This window comes from Antechinus flavipes, chromosome 1 (genome assembly GCF_016432865.1).
Source record: "Antechinus flavipes isolate AdamAnt ecotype Samford, QLD, Australia chromosome 1, AdamAnt_v2, whole genome shotgun sequence".
Lineage (NCBI taxonomy): Eukaryota > Metazoa > Chordata > Mammalia > Dasyuromorphia > Dasyuridae > Antechinus > Antechinus flavipes.
The window spans coordinates 680,943,139-680,959,733 of NC_067398.1; the positions used below are offsets into that span (position 1 = coordinate 680,943,139).

Here is a 16,595-nt window from a genome sequence, read left to right on the forward strand (position 1 = left end):
GGGGAGAGAGAACAGCAGACATAGTAAAGAGTATGAATAAAGGCAGAAATGACTAGAAAAGTGCATGTGGTGAAGAGGCCAGCTTGCCTAGAACACAGAAGATCAGGTATAAAAACAGCAGAGAAGGCCAAGAAGACAGGACAGCATGCAAGATTGTTTGCATGTCTAACAAAAGAATCTGAACTTTAACTGGGAGAGAGGAGACTGCTACTGAAATATTTCAAGGCTGAGGAAGTGTGAACAAATCCATACTAAAAGTGGGGGAGGAAAACGTGCTAAGTATCATTGAGGAATAAAGATGGTGGGATTGAGGTCCTATAATGGGTACGCAACAGTAGGAACAGAGAGGAAAAGACAGATGGGAGAGATACAACCTCCCCATAGTGAACGCGGGATGGAACTTTTCCTTTGATTCCTCCATAGTTAGCAGGATCCATCCAGAAAAGAAATTCCCAGCACCGGGAGAAGGAGATCGTCAAGGAATGGAAGATCTCTTTGGAGTGGATGCTGAAAATGCAGAGACCACAATTTTGCTCAGATTTCCTAAAAAGCCACAGCCAACTCAGTTTTTATTGTAACATGTTATAGGACATCATAAATACGTGGCATAGGGAGTGGAGTTTTCTGGCATTATAAAAGTACACTTAAAAAAATATTTAAAGATCCTTCATGAGAAATGGTTCCGGGTGTGTTTACCCTAGACAGCTGCCCATCCCCAACCCAGCATGAGATTCACTATTATCTTTTCTTGAACTAAGGCACTTGCTCACGGAAGGCTAAAGCTCCGAAGGCAGCCCATGTTGCAGATCTAAGCTCCTCTGTTACCATACCCAAGGCTATTTGGTAATAAGGCTGCCCTCATTGTCACCTGTTAGTGATGTAGTCTATGTAGGCAATGGCATCCTCAATGCGACGCTTTTTGGTGCAGAGGATGATGCGATTGAAGTTGGCATAAATGACTGAGGAGCCTAGACGTTTGAACTCAGCTACAAGCCTAAAATGGAAAAGAAGAGACCTAGTGATTAAGGAAAGAGTCCGAACAGCTGGGTTTTCTAAATTTTCTCCACCATGGGAATGAGTCCTCTCAGTCCTACGGGGAACTTCTGTGAAAAAAAGATGAAGGCTTGCTCAGCTTGGTCAGGGAGGGGAGCAGCAAATACAAATTGTGAAGAGGCAAAATTATTCTGGAAGCCAGAAAAAACTTCCTAATAATGAGAGCTATCCAAAAAGGAATGAGAAGATGGTAGAGCACTATAAAGGAGACACCTACAAGCCATAGAATTTTGTCACTAAAAGTATACATTTGTAAAAAATGTACTATTTAAAATGTTCATCATTGTAGCCCCAGGATGACCTCTGAATAAGAAGGCTCCTCTTGTGCATTAGGCCACCTATCTGAGAAGGGCAACTATGCTCTCTAAGACAGCCTACACTGCAGGCCTCAGGGCTGTCACTATATCAACATGGCTATCACTGGACTGGAGGTCCATAAACAGAGGTTACAGCTTATGTGGATGTGGGTGAGGCTGAATGGCCACTGATCCCTGATCCCTTTCCCACACAGAGATTTTAGGATTCTCTATGTACCACTCATTAGAGAAGTTAGCCAGATGGGGACATAAATTTCTGTCTGTGTGTCTTTGCTTGGAATATGCTCCCAGCTAAAAGGATGTCCTCTAAGCCCTCTGTTCTTTTGCATTACATCCATACTTCAAAGCTCAATTCAACTCCTACTTCCTCAAAGAGTCTTCTCTCACCTCCCAGAAGATGGATGTAGCAGACAGAAGAGCTTCAGCAAGATGATATTCCCACTAATCCACTAGGCTCCTAACAAACTCAAAAGTTACTCACTGGAGAAAGAGCTTCTTCATCATGCTAAGTAGAGTCCGGTGCAAAGCGGGGTCATACAGGAGAGAGGATGGGGACCGGAGCCAGCGGTAAAAGTGCATCACTTGATTGTCAGCATAGACGTTGTGGTATTGAGTGATCTCCTTCACCCAGCCCACTACCATGCTCTTTAAGATCCTGTGAAAGAGTCCCAGAGAAAATAACCTTTTATCACATATCCATTCCCATTTACCTCATGGGGATATTTCTGCATGGAAATATCACCACCCCAAAACTCAGCAAGTTAAAAAAACAAACTCATCATTTCTCTATTGCCTCACTCTTTTATCCTGGACTATCCTTGTTTATGGCTTGAAGCAATCAAGAAGAGTAAGGGATTGGGAGTCAGAAAATCTGAGTCCCAGTATGGCCGTGCCACTTACTCTGAGATTTTGGCCAACTAAGCTCACCTCTCTGAGCTTTAATTTATTCCCTCATCTTTCAATAGGAATCATACCTGGTTAACAGTATCACAGAATTTCAGAATGGGAAGGGACCCTAAGAGCTCACTTAGTCCAACCCATCCCTAGACTCTATTAAACTCCACACATCCGGAACTGTCCAACAGCCTAACCAGAGTCACTATAAAGTAGAGGAATATATATTTACAGCTCCACACACACCATCATCATTCTTCACAACTCACACAAAGTTATGTTGTTCCTTCCTTTACAACACACCTCACTTCTCTCCCCTTCTCTCCATTCTCACTGCCACTACCTTTGATCACATCCTCCTCATCTCAAGTCTAGGCTGGTATTACAATGACTTCTTAATTATTCTCCTTGCTGCTAGATTCTCCTTTTTCTGCCCATCTTGCATTTACCCACTTTTACACCATAGGCTTCTAAAAGCAAAATTCTGATATCAACCACTCTTAAATGAATCTATACCTACAGGATTCAAATCTAACTTCCTTGATATAGTATTCAAATGTCCTTGAAATCTGTCCCTCAATACCATTCCAAAGCCTCATGTCCATCTATTTTCTACACAAACTCCAGCCAAATTCATCTTTGAACATGGAAATAAATTTCTGTCTGTGTGTCTTTGCTTGGAATATGCTCCCAGCTAAAAGGATGTCCTCTAAGCCCTTTGTTCTTTTGCATTACATCCATACTTCAAAGCTCAATTCAACTCCTACTTCCTCAAAGAGTCTTCTCTCACCTCCCAGAAGAGTTTATTCTCTCTTTCTGAACTACCAAAAAAAACCTACAGTGTCTAAGTTAATGTCTTTCAAATGGATAGACCAGCCATCTAATTTCCTCTCAATGTCTGTTGTACCACTTGAAGTCACTTAACCACAGCTAGCTCTTCATTAGCACAGAGCAAGCCACTAATACATCTAACAAGATAAGATACATATTTAAGTGACCATCAATCTACTCCAGTAAAAGCCCTGGTAGTGCCTATTTATATTCTTAGTTTCTTCTTTTAAAAAAATTTTTTTTTTAATTGGCATCATATATTGCCAGTTACGAATAATTCTTTCCAATTATGGATAATTAAATAAAACTGGGAAGTTTGAAAAATGCAAAAAAAAAAAAAAGGACAAGAGAATTGATAGCTTAAACTCTTCCAATAACATATTAATGAACTGAATTTGAATATCAAATCCCAAAGACAGGAATGCAATATCTAACCTGAGCACAGTGAAATTATCCAGCATGAGAAGCCACAATTTAAAATTAAGTTTTATGGTTCCTATAAAATCACAAAAGCTAATGCCAAAGAAAATTTGAAAAAAATACCCTAGAATATAAATGAAGTTTCACCAGTTTCAAAATCCAGGTGTGAGAGAGTTCAAAGATTCTGAAGCTGAAGTCAAAAAAAAAAAATTAGCTTTGAACTTTGTGCTTAGCCTCAATGTCTTCATTTCTTCCCTGTATAACTTTGATCTTGAGCTAGGTGCTTAGCCTAAATGTCTCCATTTCTTTCCTGTATAACTTCTAAATGATTATTGTGAGGAAAAAATAACATAAAATGCCAAAAGAGCATTGAGGAGCAGCCAGGTGGCACAAGGTATGGAACAATGGCCCTGGAGTCAAAAATTCAAATACAGCCTCAAATACTTACTAGCTGTGTGACACCGAACAAGTCACTTAACCTCAACTGCCTTCCCAAAAGGAAAAAAAAGAGAGCTTTGAAACCTCTGAGCGACTGTGATTATCAGCCACATTATTCCCCAAACACTGACCTATATATCAAAAAGGAAAAAGGAAAACTGTTGAGAAACATCTTACAAAATGAATTAAAATGTGGTTGGTTCTCAATTACATAATGAGGATGACAATCTGTCAAGGAAAATATTTTGAGACAATATTTTTATATATAGAATGTGTGATTACTATGCTATTGCTATAATTTTTGAAATAAAATTTATCTAATGGTCAAAGGATATGAACAGACAATTTTCAGAGGATGAAATTGAAACTATTACCACTCATATGAAAGTGTGTTCCAAATCATTATTGATCAGAGAAATGCAAATTAAGACAACTCTGAGATACCACTACACACCTGTCAGATTGACTAAGATGACAGGAAAAAATAATGATGAATGTTGGAGGGGATGCGGGAAAACTGGGACACTAATGCATTGTTGGTGGAGTTGTGAACGAATCCAACCATTCTGGAGAACAATCTGGAATTATGCCCAAAAAGTTATCAAATTGTGCATACCCTTTGATCCAACAGTGTTTCTATTGGGCTTATACCCCAAAGAAATATTAAAGAAGGGAAAGGGACCTGTATGTGCCAAAATGTTTGTAGCAGCCCTATTTGTAGTGGCTAGAAACTGGAAAATGAATGGATGCCCATCAATTGGAGAATGGCTGGGTAAATTGTGGTATATGAATGTTATGGATTATTATTGTTCTGTAAGAAATGACCAGCAGGATGAATACAGAGAGGACTGGCGAGACTTACATGAACTGATGCTAAGTGAAATGAGCAGAACCAGGAGATCATTATACATTTCGACAACGATATTGTATGAGGACATATTTTGATGGAAGTGGATTTCTTTGACAAAGAGACCTAACTGAGTTTCAATTGATAAATGACGGACAGAAGCAGCTACACCCAAAGAAAGAACACTGGGAAACGAATGTGAACTATCTGCATTTTTGTTTTTCTTCCCGGGTTATTTATACCTTCTGAATCCAATTCTCCCTGTGCAACAAGAGAACTGTTCGGTTCTGCAAATATATATTGTATCTAGGATATACTGCAACATATCCAACATATATAGGACTGCTTGCCATCTAGGGGAGGGGATGGAGGAAGGGAGGGGAAAAATCAGAACAGAAACGAGTGCAAGGGATAATGTTGTAAAAAAATTATCCTGGCATGGATTCTGTCAATATAAAGTAATTATTAAATAAAAATTAAAAAAAAAAAAGAAATAAAATTTATCTGAAGATATACGATTTTTAAAATCTAGTCTTATATTTGGTAAAATGTCATCAAAAGATCTCACTAAAAAGTCTCAGCAAAATTCTATTCAAGTAAAAGATTCCAACTTTTCAAATAGGCTTGAGAACCTCTTGTCTCTTTCAGTCATTACTCTGTAATACCTCATATTTTGTGTGATTCAATCTCCCTGACTAGATTATAAGTTCCTTTAGAGCAGACCTGGGACACCGTTCTGAGCCATAGTTGATAAAGCTAAGTTTTGTTTGGATTTTAAGCCGACAGCCTCCAAGAGCTTCCTGGTAGACAAAACAGGCCACAGCCACCACACCAGTGACCCGATCAACCATGACGCCTGCCACTTCCTACGAATGGCTCTGATCTCATCTCTCCCACTGATCCTTTGCCATTGTCAGCCAGCAGGATCATGATGGCATCTTGATTTTTGCTGATACTTAGAAATCTTTATCTAGACCTGTCCTGTACGTAACTTCAGAATGCTATAAACTGAGGCTAACTTGTATGGATTTTGAGAACTGAAGCACCTATGTGACCCCAGCCACATCACTTGGTTTTCTCTTGGGCTACAAAGCCTCAGACAAGTTAAGCTCGATTTCTCTAATGCGAACAAAGGTACACTGAGCACTAGATTGCTATGGGGCCTGCCACAATTTAAGCAGAAGCCTCTTGAGGCAGTAAGAGGAAGATGAAACACTCAGTGGTGAAGAAGACAGTATCTCAGAGGTTCTAGCTCATACCTGAATGTGTTAGAGCAGAGGGCGGTCTCGTCATAGCTGGCTGGGATGTTGGCTGCCTGGTTCCCTGTGACCATTTCTTCCAGAGAGGCTTGCTGGATGACATCGAAGCTGATGCCCATGCTGGACGCTCCTTCCATATCATTAACATGGTGAGATTGCAAGATGGTATTTACTGCCAAGTTCTGGATGTCCAATTCCAAGCACACTGTTGATAGAAAACCCAGAGCTTGTGTCTTCAAATCAATCACCAGCTGCACTAATCAAAAGCAGCAATAGGGATCCCATAGGAATAGCCTCTTTCTTGGCGTTCTCTCTACTGACCATGCAATGCTATAGCTTAGTAACACAGCAGAAATTGTAGCCCAGAAGGGGATAACTGACATTTGGCCCCACAGTCAGGCTTTCATGAAGGAGATCCAGAAGTATTGAGTAGCATCACGGGGTCAACCCCTTAGAACAAAGAGGAACCTTTTTTTTTTGGTCCTCTGGAGACCAAGTCCATCACTAAGTGGCCCTACTCCTCTTAAATGGGTGCAACACACACTCACCGGTGGAGTAACACCCAGGATTGTTTATTTCCACGGAAGCTTGATCATCAAATTCCATGACAAGGCGATTGTCATCAGCTTCTTTCCCACCTAAGTCAGGGCGGGATGTAGGAGAAAACCAGAGCAGATGATTATGGTGCCGGAGGTGGCGAGAGAAGAAGAGATCTGAACCAAAGGTAGAGATATCTTCTGGGAGATTCCCAACAGGAATGTGAAAATATCTGTTCAGAGAAATAGAAAAAACTCATGTTCACCAATTTATGAAATGCCTACTATGTGCAGGGCAATGGTAAATAAAGACAGAAATGAAATAGTCCTTGCCTTAAGAAGTCTTCACTTTTTCAGGGTTGGAAGGTGGGTAATATACAAATTACATGCAAGGTAAACTGGAAAAGGGGGAGACAAGCAGCGGGAGAGATCAGGAAAAGGCTTCTGTAGAAAGCATTAGTCACTTGAGCAGAGTTTAGAAGGAATTAAGGGAATGCAAGCGGCAGAGGTGATAAAGGCATGGATAGAAACCTGAGCAGTAAGTGAGAACAGCAAGGTATTCAGTCTGGATGAACCACAAAATACTGGCTAGGGCATAACACATAATAAGAGGAACAGCAACTTGGTGCAGTAAATAGAGCACTGGCTCTGGAGCTAGGATGACCTGACCTCAAATCCAGTTTCAGAAACTTAACACTTCCTAGCTGTATGACCCTGGGAACAAGTCACTTAACCCCAACTGCCTCACAAAAAAATAGTAATAACATATAATAAGGGTGGAAAGGCGGGTAAGGCCATGCTGTGCAGCAGAGCTTTCATTTGATCCTACAAAGAGAGTCATAGAATTTTACTGAGGAAGAGCAATATATTTAAGTCTGTATTTTAGGAAAATCAGTCTGGCAGTGATGTGGAATACAGATTGGAGAGGGAAGAGATGAGATTGGGAGGCCAGGTAAGAGGCTCTTACATAATGCAAGCAAGAGGCGATCAGGGTCTGAACCACCTGGTAGTAGTAGAGAAGGGGATGGATGAGACAAAAATTGTGAAAGCAGAAATCAAATCTGGCAAGTGAGTGGTTATGTGGGAGAGGGAGGAATCAATGCTGTGATTGTAAAGTGGCAGGTCCCTTGCTAGAATTAGGAAATTTGTAAAGCAGCTTGGGTTCCACTTTGGATACAAGACAGAAATAACTATGGGCTCTGTTTCAAAGAGTCAATTGGAAATACAGGATACCTGGAGTTTAGGAGAGAGATCAGGGCTGGAAGTAGAGATCTGGGAGTCAGTCATCCACAGGGACCTGATAATTAATGCCTTGATAGCTGACAAGACCACTGAATAGAAGAGTATTAGGAGAGAAGAGAAGACAGCAAAGGACAAAGCCTATGGGTGCATCAAGGGAGGAGCTAATATGGATGATGAACTAGCAAAGGAGACTGGAAAGGCATCAGTGAAGAAAGAGAACCAAGAGAAAGTCATATATAATAGGGTGTTTGAAAAATGTCTGGAACATAGTAGGCATTGATGCTTGTATCCCTGCCCCTTTATGTCACAAAAAGCCAAAGGATATCTAGGAGGAGGAAGTGGTCATTAGTGTCACCCTCTGCTCCTACTTGAGAAGGGAGGTGTTTGAGGAGAGAGCAGTTTCATAAAGGAAACAATGCCCAAGGGACTTTAGCATGTGCCTATTCAGTGAAGCAAGGGAAGGTGACACTGAATCTGCTACCTCCTCATCTCATCCTCTGTACCCCAGGCATTCTCAACTCCCTGAATGCAACATGGCTTTTGTCCTACTCACCTACTCATCTCAAATGCCTGAGACAGGCAAGTGTCCAAGTTGAGATAGTGCCGGATCATGCGCCGGGCTGCGTGACGCTGCCAGTCCAAGGCCCCATAGCTAATGTCATCAGTCACACAGACTGGAACCAATGGGAACTCCTCAAAGACTGGCATCCCAGTGGTCAGCCTCTTCAGCTCCCAGTTAGACTGTATAGCAATGAGAGTGGGACCCCGGCGTTCTTCCTGTGAGAAAGGTGGGGGGGAGGCAAGAGACAGGTCATCCATGTGCAAGTCCAGTTTGGTGGGACAGTTCAAAGATGGCAATATTCCTGATGAGATCTTACCTTGTAGCCAATCAATAGTCGTTGAATGGCTCTGTAGATGGTCTTCAGGTCAGTCTCAGCTCGCACTTCAAAAATGTGCTTGTCTGGGGGTAGGAGGTCGGGTCCCATCTTTTCCAACAGGAGGCGGTGCTCCGATGAATACATGGAATTCAGGTTTGGCATCTGGTTACTGCGCACCTGTCCAAATCACATCCCATTCTTGAGTCACACTAGTCTGTCATAGATTCAGAAAGGCTGAAGATTTGAAAGCCACTGACACATTAGGGGAATGGGGTAGGAGGGTAGCAGAACTTTCAAGTGATTCGGACAGAGACCTGATTATCAAATAGACATACAAAGCCCCAGGAAGGGCTTTCCTTCAGACTTGGAGAGCTAAGTGGTCCAAGGATGGTGGGAATGTAAGACAAAGAATAAAGGCATACACAGAAACTTCCCCTCTCCCTTATACACTGTAAAATTGGGAAAATGATCGAAAAATAACAATAGTCAATGTTGGGGGAAGGGAGCTTATGGGAATATAGGAACAATTTACTGTGAATTATAACCTGGTAAATCATGTTGGAAAGTAATTTGAAATTATGCAAATGAAGTGAGAAAAATGTCCACATATTTTGCCCAAAAGACTCCATTATAGTCTTATGCCCCAAGGAAGCCATTGATAGAACGACAGTACCAATATACCTCTAAATATTTATAGCATCATCTTCTATAAGAGCAACAAATTGGAAATAAAGTAGATCCCCACTGACTGGGAAGTGGTACATGCACAAAATGTAATATTAAGAGCCAGACTAAATGACACATGAACAAAGAGAAGCATGGGAAGATCTACAAGAGCTGATGCAAAGTAAAGGAGGCAAAGCCAAAAAAACAATATACACAATGATTTATGACATAAATGGAAATAACTACACACACAAAAATCAAAAGTAAATGTTATAAAATTATAAAGATAAGAGTGACTGAAAGAAGAGATATATGGACACTCCCAACCAATTGCTTTTCAGAAGTGGAAGGCCCACAGGTGGTATACATTTCACATTTTCAAATTTTTTCAATGTACTGATCAGTTGTACCAATTTTCCCCCTCTTATTTCCCTCTTTAAAAAATTAATATTTGAAAAATATATTTGTTACGTGGCATGACTCTTTGGTAGAAGGAAAGACATTGGAGAAAACTATGATGATGAAAAAAACTAAAAGACATCAATGAAGACTTACAGGGAAAAAAAAAAAGAAAGAAAAAGAAACACTCTTGTTCCTGAGCAGGCATTTTTCTTCCCACCAACCTGGAACCAAACTTGGTCCACGCTGACAGTCTACTCTGGTCTTTCTCAGGAAGTTTAGCGTATGAGCTACTTACTGTATCTAAGACAAACACAGAAGCTTTGCGCTGGGAGGGGATGAAGAGCCCAAAAAGCGCCCTGCTGCCCTGAGAGTGGTGATACAGAAAGATGTGCCGGATGCTTCCTGTGGAACAAGAATTCACTGAGTCCAGCGCTCCATAGGTGGAGCACACCAGAGCTGGGAAAGGGGACAGAAGAGGTCATACCTGGTTCAAGGTAGCTGAACTGCGCCAAGGAACGCATTTCCAAGTACTCTAGAGAGAAGGTTTCGGCCTCTCGGCCCGTGAGGTGCTGTACCAGCTGTCTACTGACCATACACACACAGCCTAATTGGATGAGAGCCCGGAGCAGCAACGGCACCTGGAAAGGGTGAAGGTACCAAGGGCATGGTGGTCAGAAAAGGCTATGGGAATAGCTCAATCGTATGCCTTGGAACCAAAGGGGGACAGAAGACACAAAGGCAGTACTTCTAAATGCAAACTCGACTCACTCTAAGGAAAAACTAACTGGAGCTGCCCTACAGCAGAACAGTAGTTCTCAGGATCTGGTGAAGTCCCCTTCATCCCAAGTTTTCCAGTGAGAAAAATGACTACTAAAAGGGGTTAGCTAGATCAGCTAGTCAGCAACAAGATGGAGCAGATCTCCCCTGAAACTTTTTTCAATGTCCTTCACTCCTACCAAAGGTCCTTTATTACCCCAGATTCATTGTTGCTGTTCAGTCATTTCAATTGTCTGACTTTTCAAGACCCCTTCTGGATTTGTTTGAGATTTCTTTTTTAGCAAAGATATTGGAGTGGTTTGCCATTTCCTTCTCCAGCTCATTTTACCAGTGAGGAAACTGAGGCAAACAGTTCTAAGTGACTTGGCCGGGGTCTTCCTGACTCCTGGCCTGGTTCTATTATGCTAACCCTGTGGATAATCTCTGTCACAGTAAAATCCCAGAATTATTTTCTGATCATGAAGCGCTGCAATAAATCAAACTCATCACATTGCTGCCATTACCCCTCCCTGTCAGGGCTGCAGCTCCCTGGGTAGCCATAGGTATTAGTGAGCAGGTTCTCTGAGTGGGGGACTGGCATATGTGTCTGATTTCCTTCCATGTTTGCAAGTCATTTCCCTCACTATAGAAAATAGACTTCTTTGTCTCTGCACAGTTGTTCTTGCCTGCTCTGGCTGCTTGGCTCTAGCTTCTGCAAGCCACGAGTTTCAATCTAATGGACGCTACCCTAGATAGTTGTCTCAAAACCTCATCTTTGGTTCTCCTTTGCCTCTCCTTTGATCCTATATATTGTAACTGATGACCCTGCGTCTTTCCTTTACATCACTGTGCCCACCCTCCCTCACACATCTACATTTAGATCACTCTAACAGCCTCCCAATTGGAATCTCTACTGGCCCTCTTCCCTCCCCACCTGTATTATGTCCAGAAGCCACATTAAACTTCCTAAAACATTGCTAACATACCATTCTTAAATTAAATATAATACAAAAATTAATTTAATTAAAAATAAATCTCAAACACTTAAATTTCATGTTCAAAACTTAGCTTGACAAAGTCCAATATAGTAATCATTCCGAAACATCTTCTCTGGAACGATGGGTATTTTTTTAAACTAAAAATGATACATTACTTTTTAGTATAATGTACTTCTTAATGTAATGTACCCTTTACTTTTTAGTTTCTTTTCATGTGCTTGTGAGAAAAATGAATAATCCTAAACCCTAAAAGTGCCAAATAAATGATGCAGGCAGCAGGTACTACTGGGTAAGTAGGATTACTTAGTAGTCAGGGAAGGCATCCTGGAAGTGGTGAGATCTGAGATGACTCCTGAAAGGTATTCGGAGGTAGAAAGCAGAGGAGAACGCAGAGCAGATAAAGAGATTGGTTTGTGCTTTCTTCCCAAAATGCTTTTGAAGTAGGTAATACATTTTTATTAATCCCCATTTTAAAGCTGAATAAACTGAGCTTCAGAGGTAAAAGTAATCTGCCCATCATTAGGTATATATAGGCAAGGCTAGGACTCAGTTCAGAACTGCTGGGCTTTTTTGCTATACCATTTTGACTGTTCCCAAAATTCAAATCCACTCTTGACAAAAACCACTGACGATGGTTTAAAAAAAAAAGTTCTATCACCTTTGAAATTAATTCAGAAATTCAAAATCCAATACTGAAATAAGAACAGCATTCATTTATACGGATAAATTCTATTATGTTTGTTTAAACAAATTTCTCATACTGCCTTGTATCTAGTCAGATCCTATCTGTAGAATCTCTCTAACTACATGTTAAGCTATCTTGAGTAAGAACTGTATCTTATACTTTTTTGGAGTCTCACAACATCAAATGCAGGACCTTGCACATAACTGGCATCAGCAGAATGGATGAATGATCCATTGGTAAATACAGCTCACAGCCCAGATCTCAATCCATTCTGAAGTTAAAATTGTCCAGAGGGACAGTTACCTGGGTCTCATAGACGCCTTCAATGTCTGGTGCAGACAAATCAGCATTGATCTCATTGATGTGTTCCTGATACATGTCCTCTGGCACTGAATACTCATACAGATTGTAGACCATGTTGGAACGAGGGAGAACTCTGTTCACCTGACAAAAGAATATGTTTTTTCCAGAACAGTCCCCAAACTGTCTTTAAAAAAATCGACAAGAGAGCTCACAGCAGGTCTTAGTGCTCCTTTTGGCAATAAGCAAAGGCCATGGATGCAGCAGGGGATAGGGGTTAGATGGCTTGGATTGGAAGTCCAAGCTCTTGGTTTCAAACTCCAGTTGTGCCAGTTAAAACCCTTTAGCTTTCTTAAACCAGTTTCCTTATCCACAAATTGGGGAAGTTGGACTAAGTGACTTCTAAAGCTGTGCCAATTCTAAATTTATGACCCTAGAGGGAAAGTCTGATGAGGGCCCTAGAATAAAAGCATGAATGGAGTAACAGGGCTGTCAGTACAGACAGCACTAACTCATGCACAGCCCTCAATGAATCCCATGGGAATTGTGCTATGGAAAAACAAGTGCTCCTCCCACTCCCATCTCTGACTCCTGATTCTCACTTAATTCAAGATGTGCTTGAGCTTCTCCTGAGTCTTCTTCCCCTATTCCCCAGGCTCCTTCCTTCTTGGCAACCTCATGTTCCATCTCTGACAGCCAGGATGATTGTTTCATGCCCTTCCCCTTCCTTTTCTGTGCCATGCTCATGTTAGTTTCCCTCCTAAAAGGTCTTTCTTGCTCCTCTTGCTTTTCAGAATCCTGCTCCTTCAAGTCCCAATACTCTACTTACCTTGATTTCCATCATTCCTAGTGAACTATCCCATCCCAGCTCTCATTCTCTGTACTACATATTTGAACATTTCATTCAGTAAAGCAGTGTTTTGTATTTATGTCTAGGCTCTCTATTGAACAGGCTGGGACTCTGAAAGCAAGGGCTCACTCACTTAGGTCTCCCACAGTGGAAGATAGTCCCTCAATAAACATGTATCTGAGGAAGTAAATGAGCACAGTGGCTGGGGAACTCAAGATGAGACACTGCCTGAATGCCCAAGAAGTAGAATTCTAATAATGAATGATTCCACAGCACTTTGAGCTTTACTAATTACTTTTGTCATAATTGCTTTGTGAAGAGATGTGATAGAAGTATTCCCTCTATTTTACACATGTGGAAACTGAGGCTTAGAGAAAGTAAGGGGCTTGTTTTTCCATGTCTATGCTGTTAGGAGCTGAGACTCACACTCCAGTCTCTTGCTTCTGAATCCAATGCTCCAGTCATCAGAGCTATACTGTAAGGTTCAAAAACAGGCTCAAGAAAAAGAGCTCTGAGGACCACAAAGTGACTTAATTTTAAAATGTAACCGAATCTATATTTTACTGTATTTTTATTTGGTTAAATATTTCTCAGTTACATTTTAAATTGGGTTTGTGCTGCACTCAGGAGTGTTTGGGCCCTGTGCTACAGACACCATCCTGGCAACAACATGCTAAGACATCATGAGATATCTATTCTTCCTCATCTTGATGGGATAGCATGGGAGAGGGGCCAATTCAAAACTACAATAGGACAGGTTTTCTTGGAGGATCAGAGTGAGGGAAAACCAAGAAAGGAAGACCAAGCAGAATACCAAAATGCATCTGGCTTGCTGATCTCACTAGCTCCTCCAATGCTACAGGACCACCATGTTATGGGGGTCGTCTCTGGCACCTTACGGAAAGAAGATCCATCTTCCTCCTTAGGTACACGCTGGTTCACATAAAACACACGGGGGATATTCAGCTTGATACAGTGTAGATCATTGCCAATGACAGCCCAAAGTCTGAACAGGCCAGGTTGGGAGGTCTCACTGATCTGCAAGGAGAATACAAAACATAGCGCAATAATGATCCTGACCTGTAGAACGGTTTATTTTGCCCAAATCCCGAGGACAATGCCACTGCCAAAGAAAAGCTCCAGAATACAGCCCAGAGGACCACGGGGGTCTGGTCTTCCATCCAGTCTGGTATGAATGCCAGCTCACATCACTGGGATTTGCCCTCTTTCTCCTAGCCTGCTCCAAAGAATGACTGGAGATATTGTTACACATTATTGTCATTTGGAGGGACGATCAAAGTGCTGCACTAACTCAGCTAAACCTGAAACCTAATTCCTGCCTTTCTCCTCCTCATTCCATTCTGATGCAGACTGTGGGCAACAATTAGCTTCTAGGTCTCCATTGTCCCAGGGCCTCATTTCTCTGAAGCTGGACCTAGTAGATTCTTGATTTTACTGCAAAAATATATTTGCTTCTTCACCCCATCTAGAAAATTCCTCCTCCACACCTGCACGATCTGCCAAGGTAGGTCCAGGATGCTGCGGGCTGTTCTCCGCAGGAAGTGCCCTAGTCCTGTGGTTGGGCCGTCACGAATGATGCCTGAGCTCAGCACCCTGTCTCTAGTCTCTACACGCCGTCTCTTCCTGCGTTCTTGGCGCTGACGGGCCTGTAGCTCCCACTTCTTCTTATGGAAGGAGAGCCACACGAGCCACTCTTCCTGGAAAGAAAGTGTGAAAGGATCTGTGTGAGCAGGAAGGGAAAAAGCCAACAATAGCTTCAGAAACACCAGTACCCTCTGGACAGCTTGCAAGAATGTTTCCATTTGCTCTAAGAGTCAGGTTCTACTAAGAGGCCTAAAGGCTTTCAGATCAGGGGTCAGAGGACACAGCAGGTCCCTTTGAGGAGATGAGTCCAAGAAGGAGTTTGAGCCTCTGACAATGAGGACTTTGTGTTGACCCCTTCACTGCCTTACCTTGGTTGTACCAAGAGATGGTGGCTGTCCTAAAATTTCTCGCCAAGACTGGGTCAACTCTAAATTCTGGGACTCCTCTTGGCTCTCTACAGGGACTCTCTTCCTTTTGGTAGCAATCGGGACTGCTGGCTGCAATGGCTTGGTGACACCGAGGTCCTCCATATCCAGAATCCCATGTCCCTGGCTACCCTCTGGATGCTGATTGACAGTGACCTAGAAGCAAGAAGCCCAAGAGTCTAGGACTATGGCAGTAATATAACTCATGCTTCATACCACCAAGTTTCTGACATCTGATAGTTGTTCAGTAAGTACCATTCCCTTACCACTATCAAAATGATGTTGTCTTGACTGACAGATCACATGACATGACTAAGCTGGTGATCAGAAGATATGGAAAGAAGGGATGTTGAGGTAAAAGCAAGCTATTTAGAAAGAAAGGCAGAATATTTTTTGTTTCCAACCAAAAAGAGAAAGACAGAAATACTTGTGTCTAATGACTAGAATGAAATTAAACAGAAAATACTTAAGAATAAGAAGCATTCGGGGACAGCTAGATAGCGCAGTGGATAGAGCACCAGCCCTGAAGGCAGAAGGACCTGAGTTCAAATCAAAGTGTCTGAGACACTTAACACTTCCTAGCTGTGTGACCCTGGGCAAGTCACTTAACTCCAACTGCCTCAGCAAAAAAAAGAAAAAAAAGAAATATTGAGAAAAAATATTTAAAATAAAAAAGAAGCATTCACCAAAGAAAATTTTTTTCAGAGGAAGAAAAAGAATCTAAGGAAATGAAATTTGCAAAAGAGATGCTGGGAGGAACCCAGAAAGGGCTGAAATAATAGATCATGGTTAAGCAAATGCAGAGAGGACAGCTTTAGCTTAAAAGCAACAGGTGATGCTTTTAAGTCTAACATGCGAGAAGAAATGTGTTCCCTGGGGGGTGGGGTGAAGAAGGAGCTGGCCAGGCTAGGAGTGCTACCATAAAAGCCTCATCACTGAGGTAAGGCATGTCAAGCAGGTTTGGACGCCAATGCTGCATACCTGCATTGCCGTGAGCTCTGTCTTGTCTTGAGACAGACAATCCCTTGACAATGCATCCCTTATCTGTCCTCAGCAAGGTCCTTCTTACCTGTCTTTTGCCCTCGTGAATAAAAAGCTCACTGATCTTTTTCTGCTTATATATATCATGCTTCTCCATCAGCTTCTTATGTAGCCAATCAGGGTGTCGGACACGTGGTACTGGGTTCTTCACC

General features: G+C 41.9%; 1 protein-coding gene across 1 annotated transcript in view; it reads right to left on the reverse strand.

The window, feature by feature from the left end:
• POLE (DNA polymerase epsilon, catalytic subunit) overlaps positions 1 to 16,595 on the reverse strand; it is a 67,405-nt gene that overhangs the window by 7,993 nt on the left and 42,817 nt on the right. The window contains exons 29-42 of the mRNA XM_051972572.1: positions 16,472 to 16,594; positions 15,346 to 15,558; positions 14,881 to 15,090; positions 14,267 to 14,410; positions 12,526 to 12,666; positions 10,268 to 10,421; positions 10,079 to 10,185; positions 8,716 to 8,892; positions 8,391 to 8,614; positions 6,608 to 6,828; positions 6,060 to 6,264; positions 1,852 to 2,025; positions 869 to 994; positions 375 to 507 (exon numbers count right to left, since the gene is read on the reverse strand). Of these exons, the coding sequence (XP_051828532.1) occupies positions 375 to 507; positions 869 to 994; positions 1,852 to 2,025; positions 6,060 to 6,264; positions 6,608 to 6,828; positions 8,391 to 8,614; positions 8,716 to 8,892; positions 10,079 to 10,185; positions 10,268 to 10,421; positions 12,526 to 12,666; positions 14,267 to 14,410; positions 14,881 to 15,090; positions 15,346 to 15,558; positions 16,472 to 16,594 (2,352 nt within the window). The remainder of the gene's footprint in view (positions 1 to 374; positions 508 to 868; positions 995 to 1,851; positions 2,026 to 6,059; positions 6,265 to 6,607; positions 6,829 to 8,390; positions 8,615 to 8,715; positions 8,893 to 10,078; positions 10,186 to 10,267; positions 10,422 to 12,525; positions 12,667 to 14,266; positions 14,411 to 14,880; positions 15,091 to 15,345; positions 15,559 to 16,471; position 16,595) is intronic.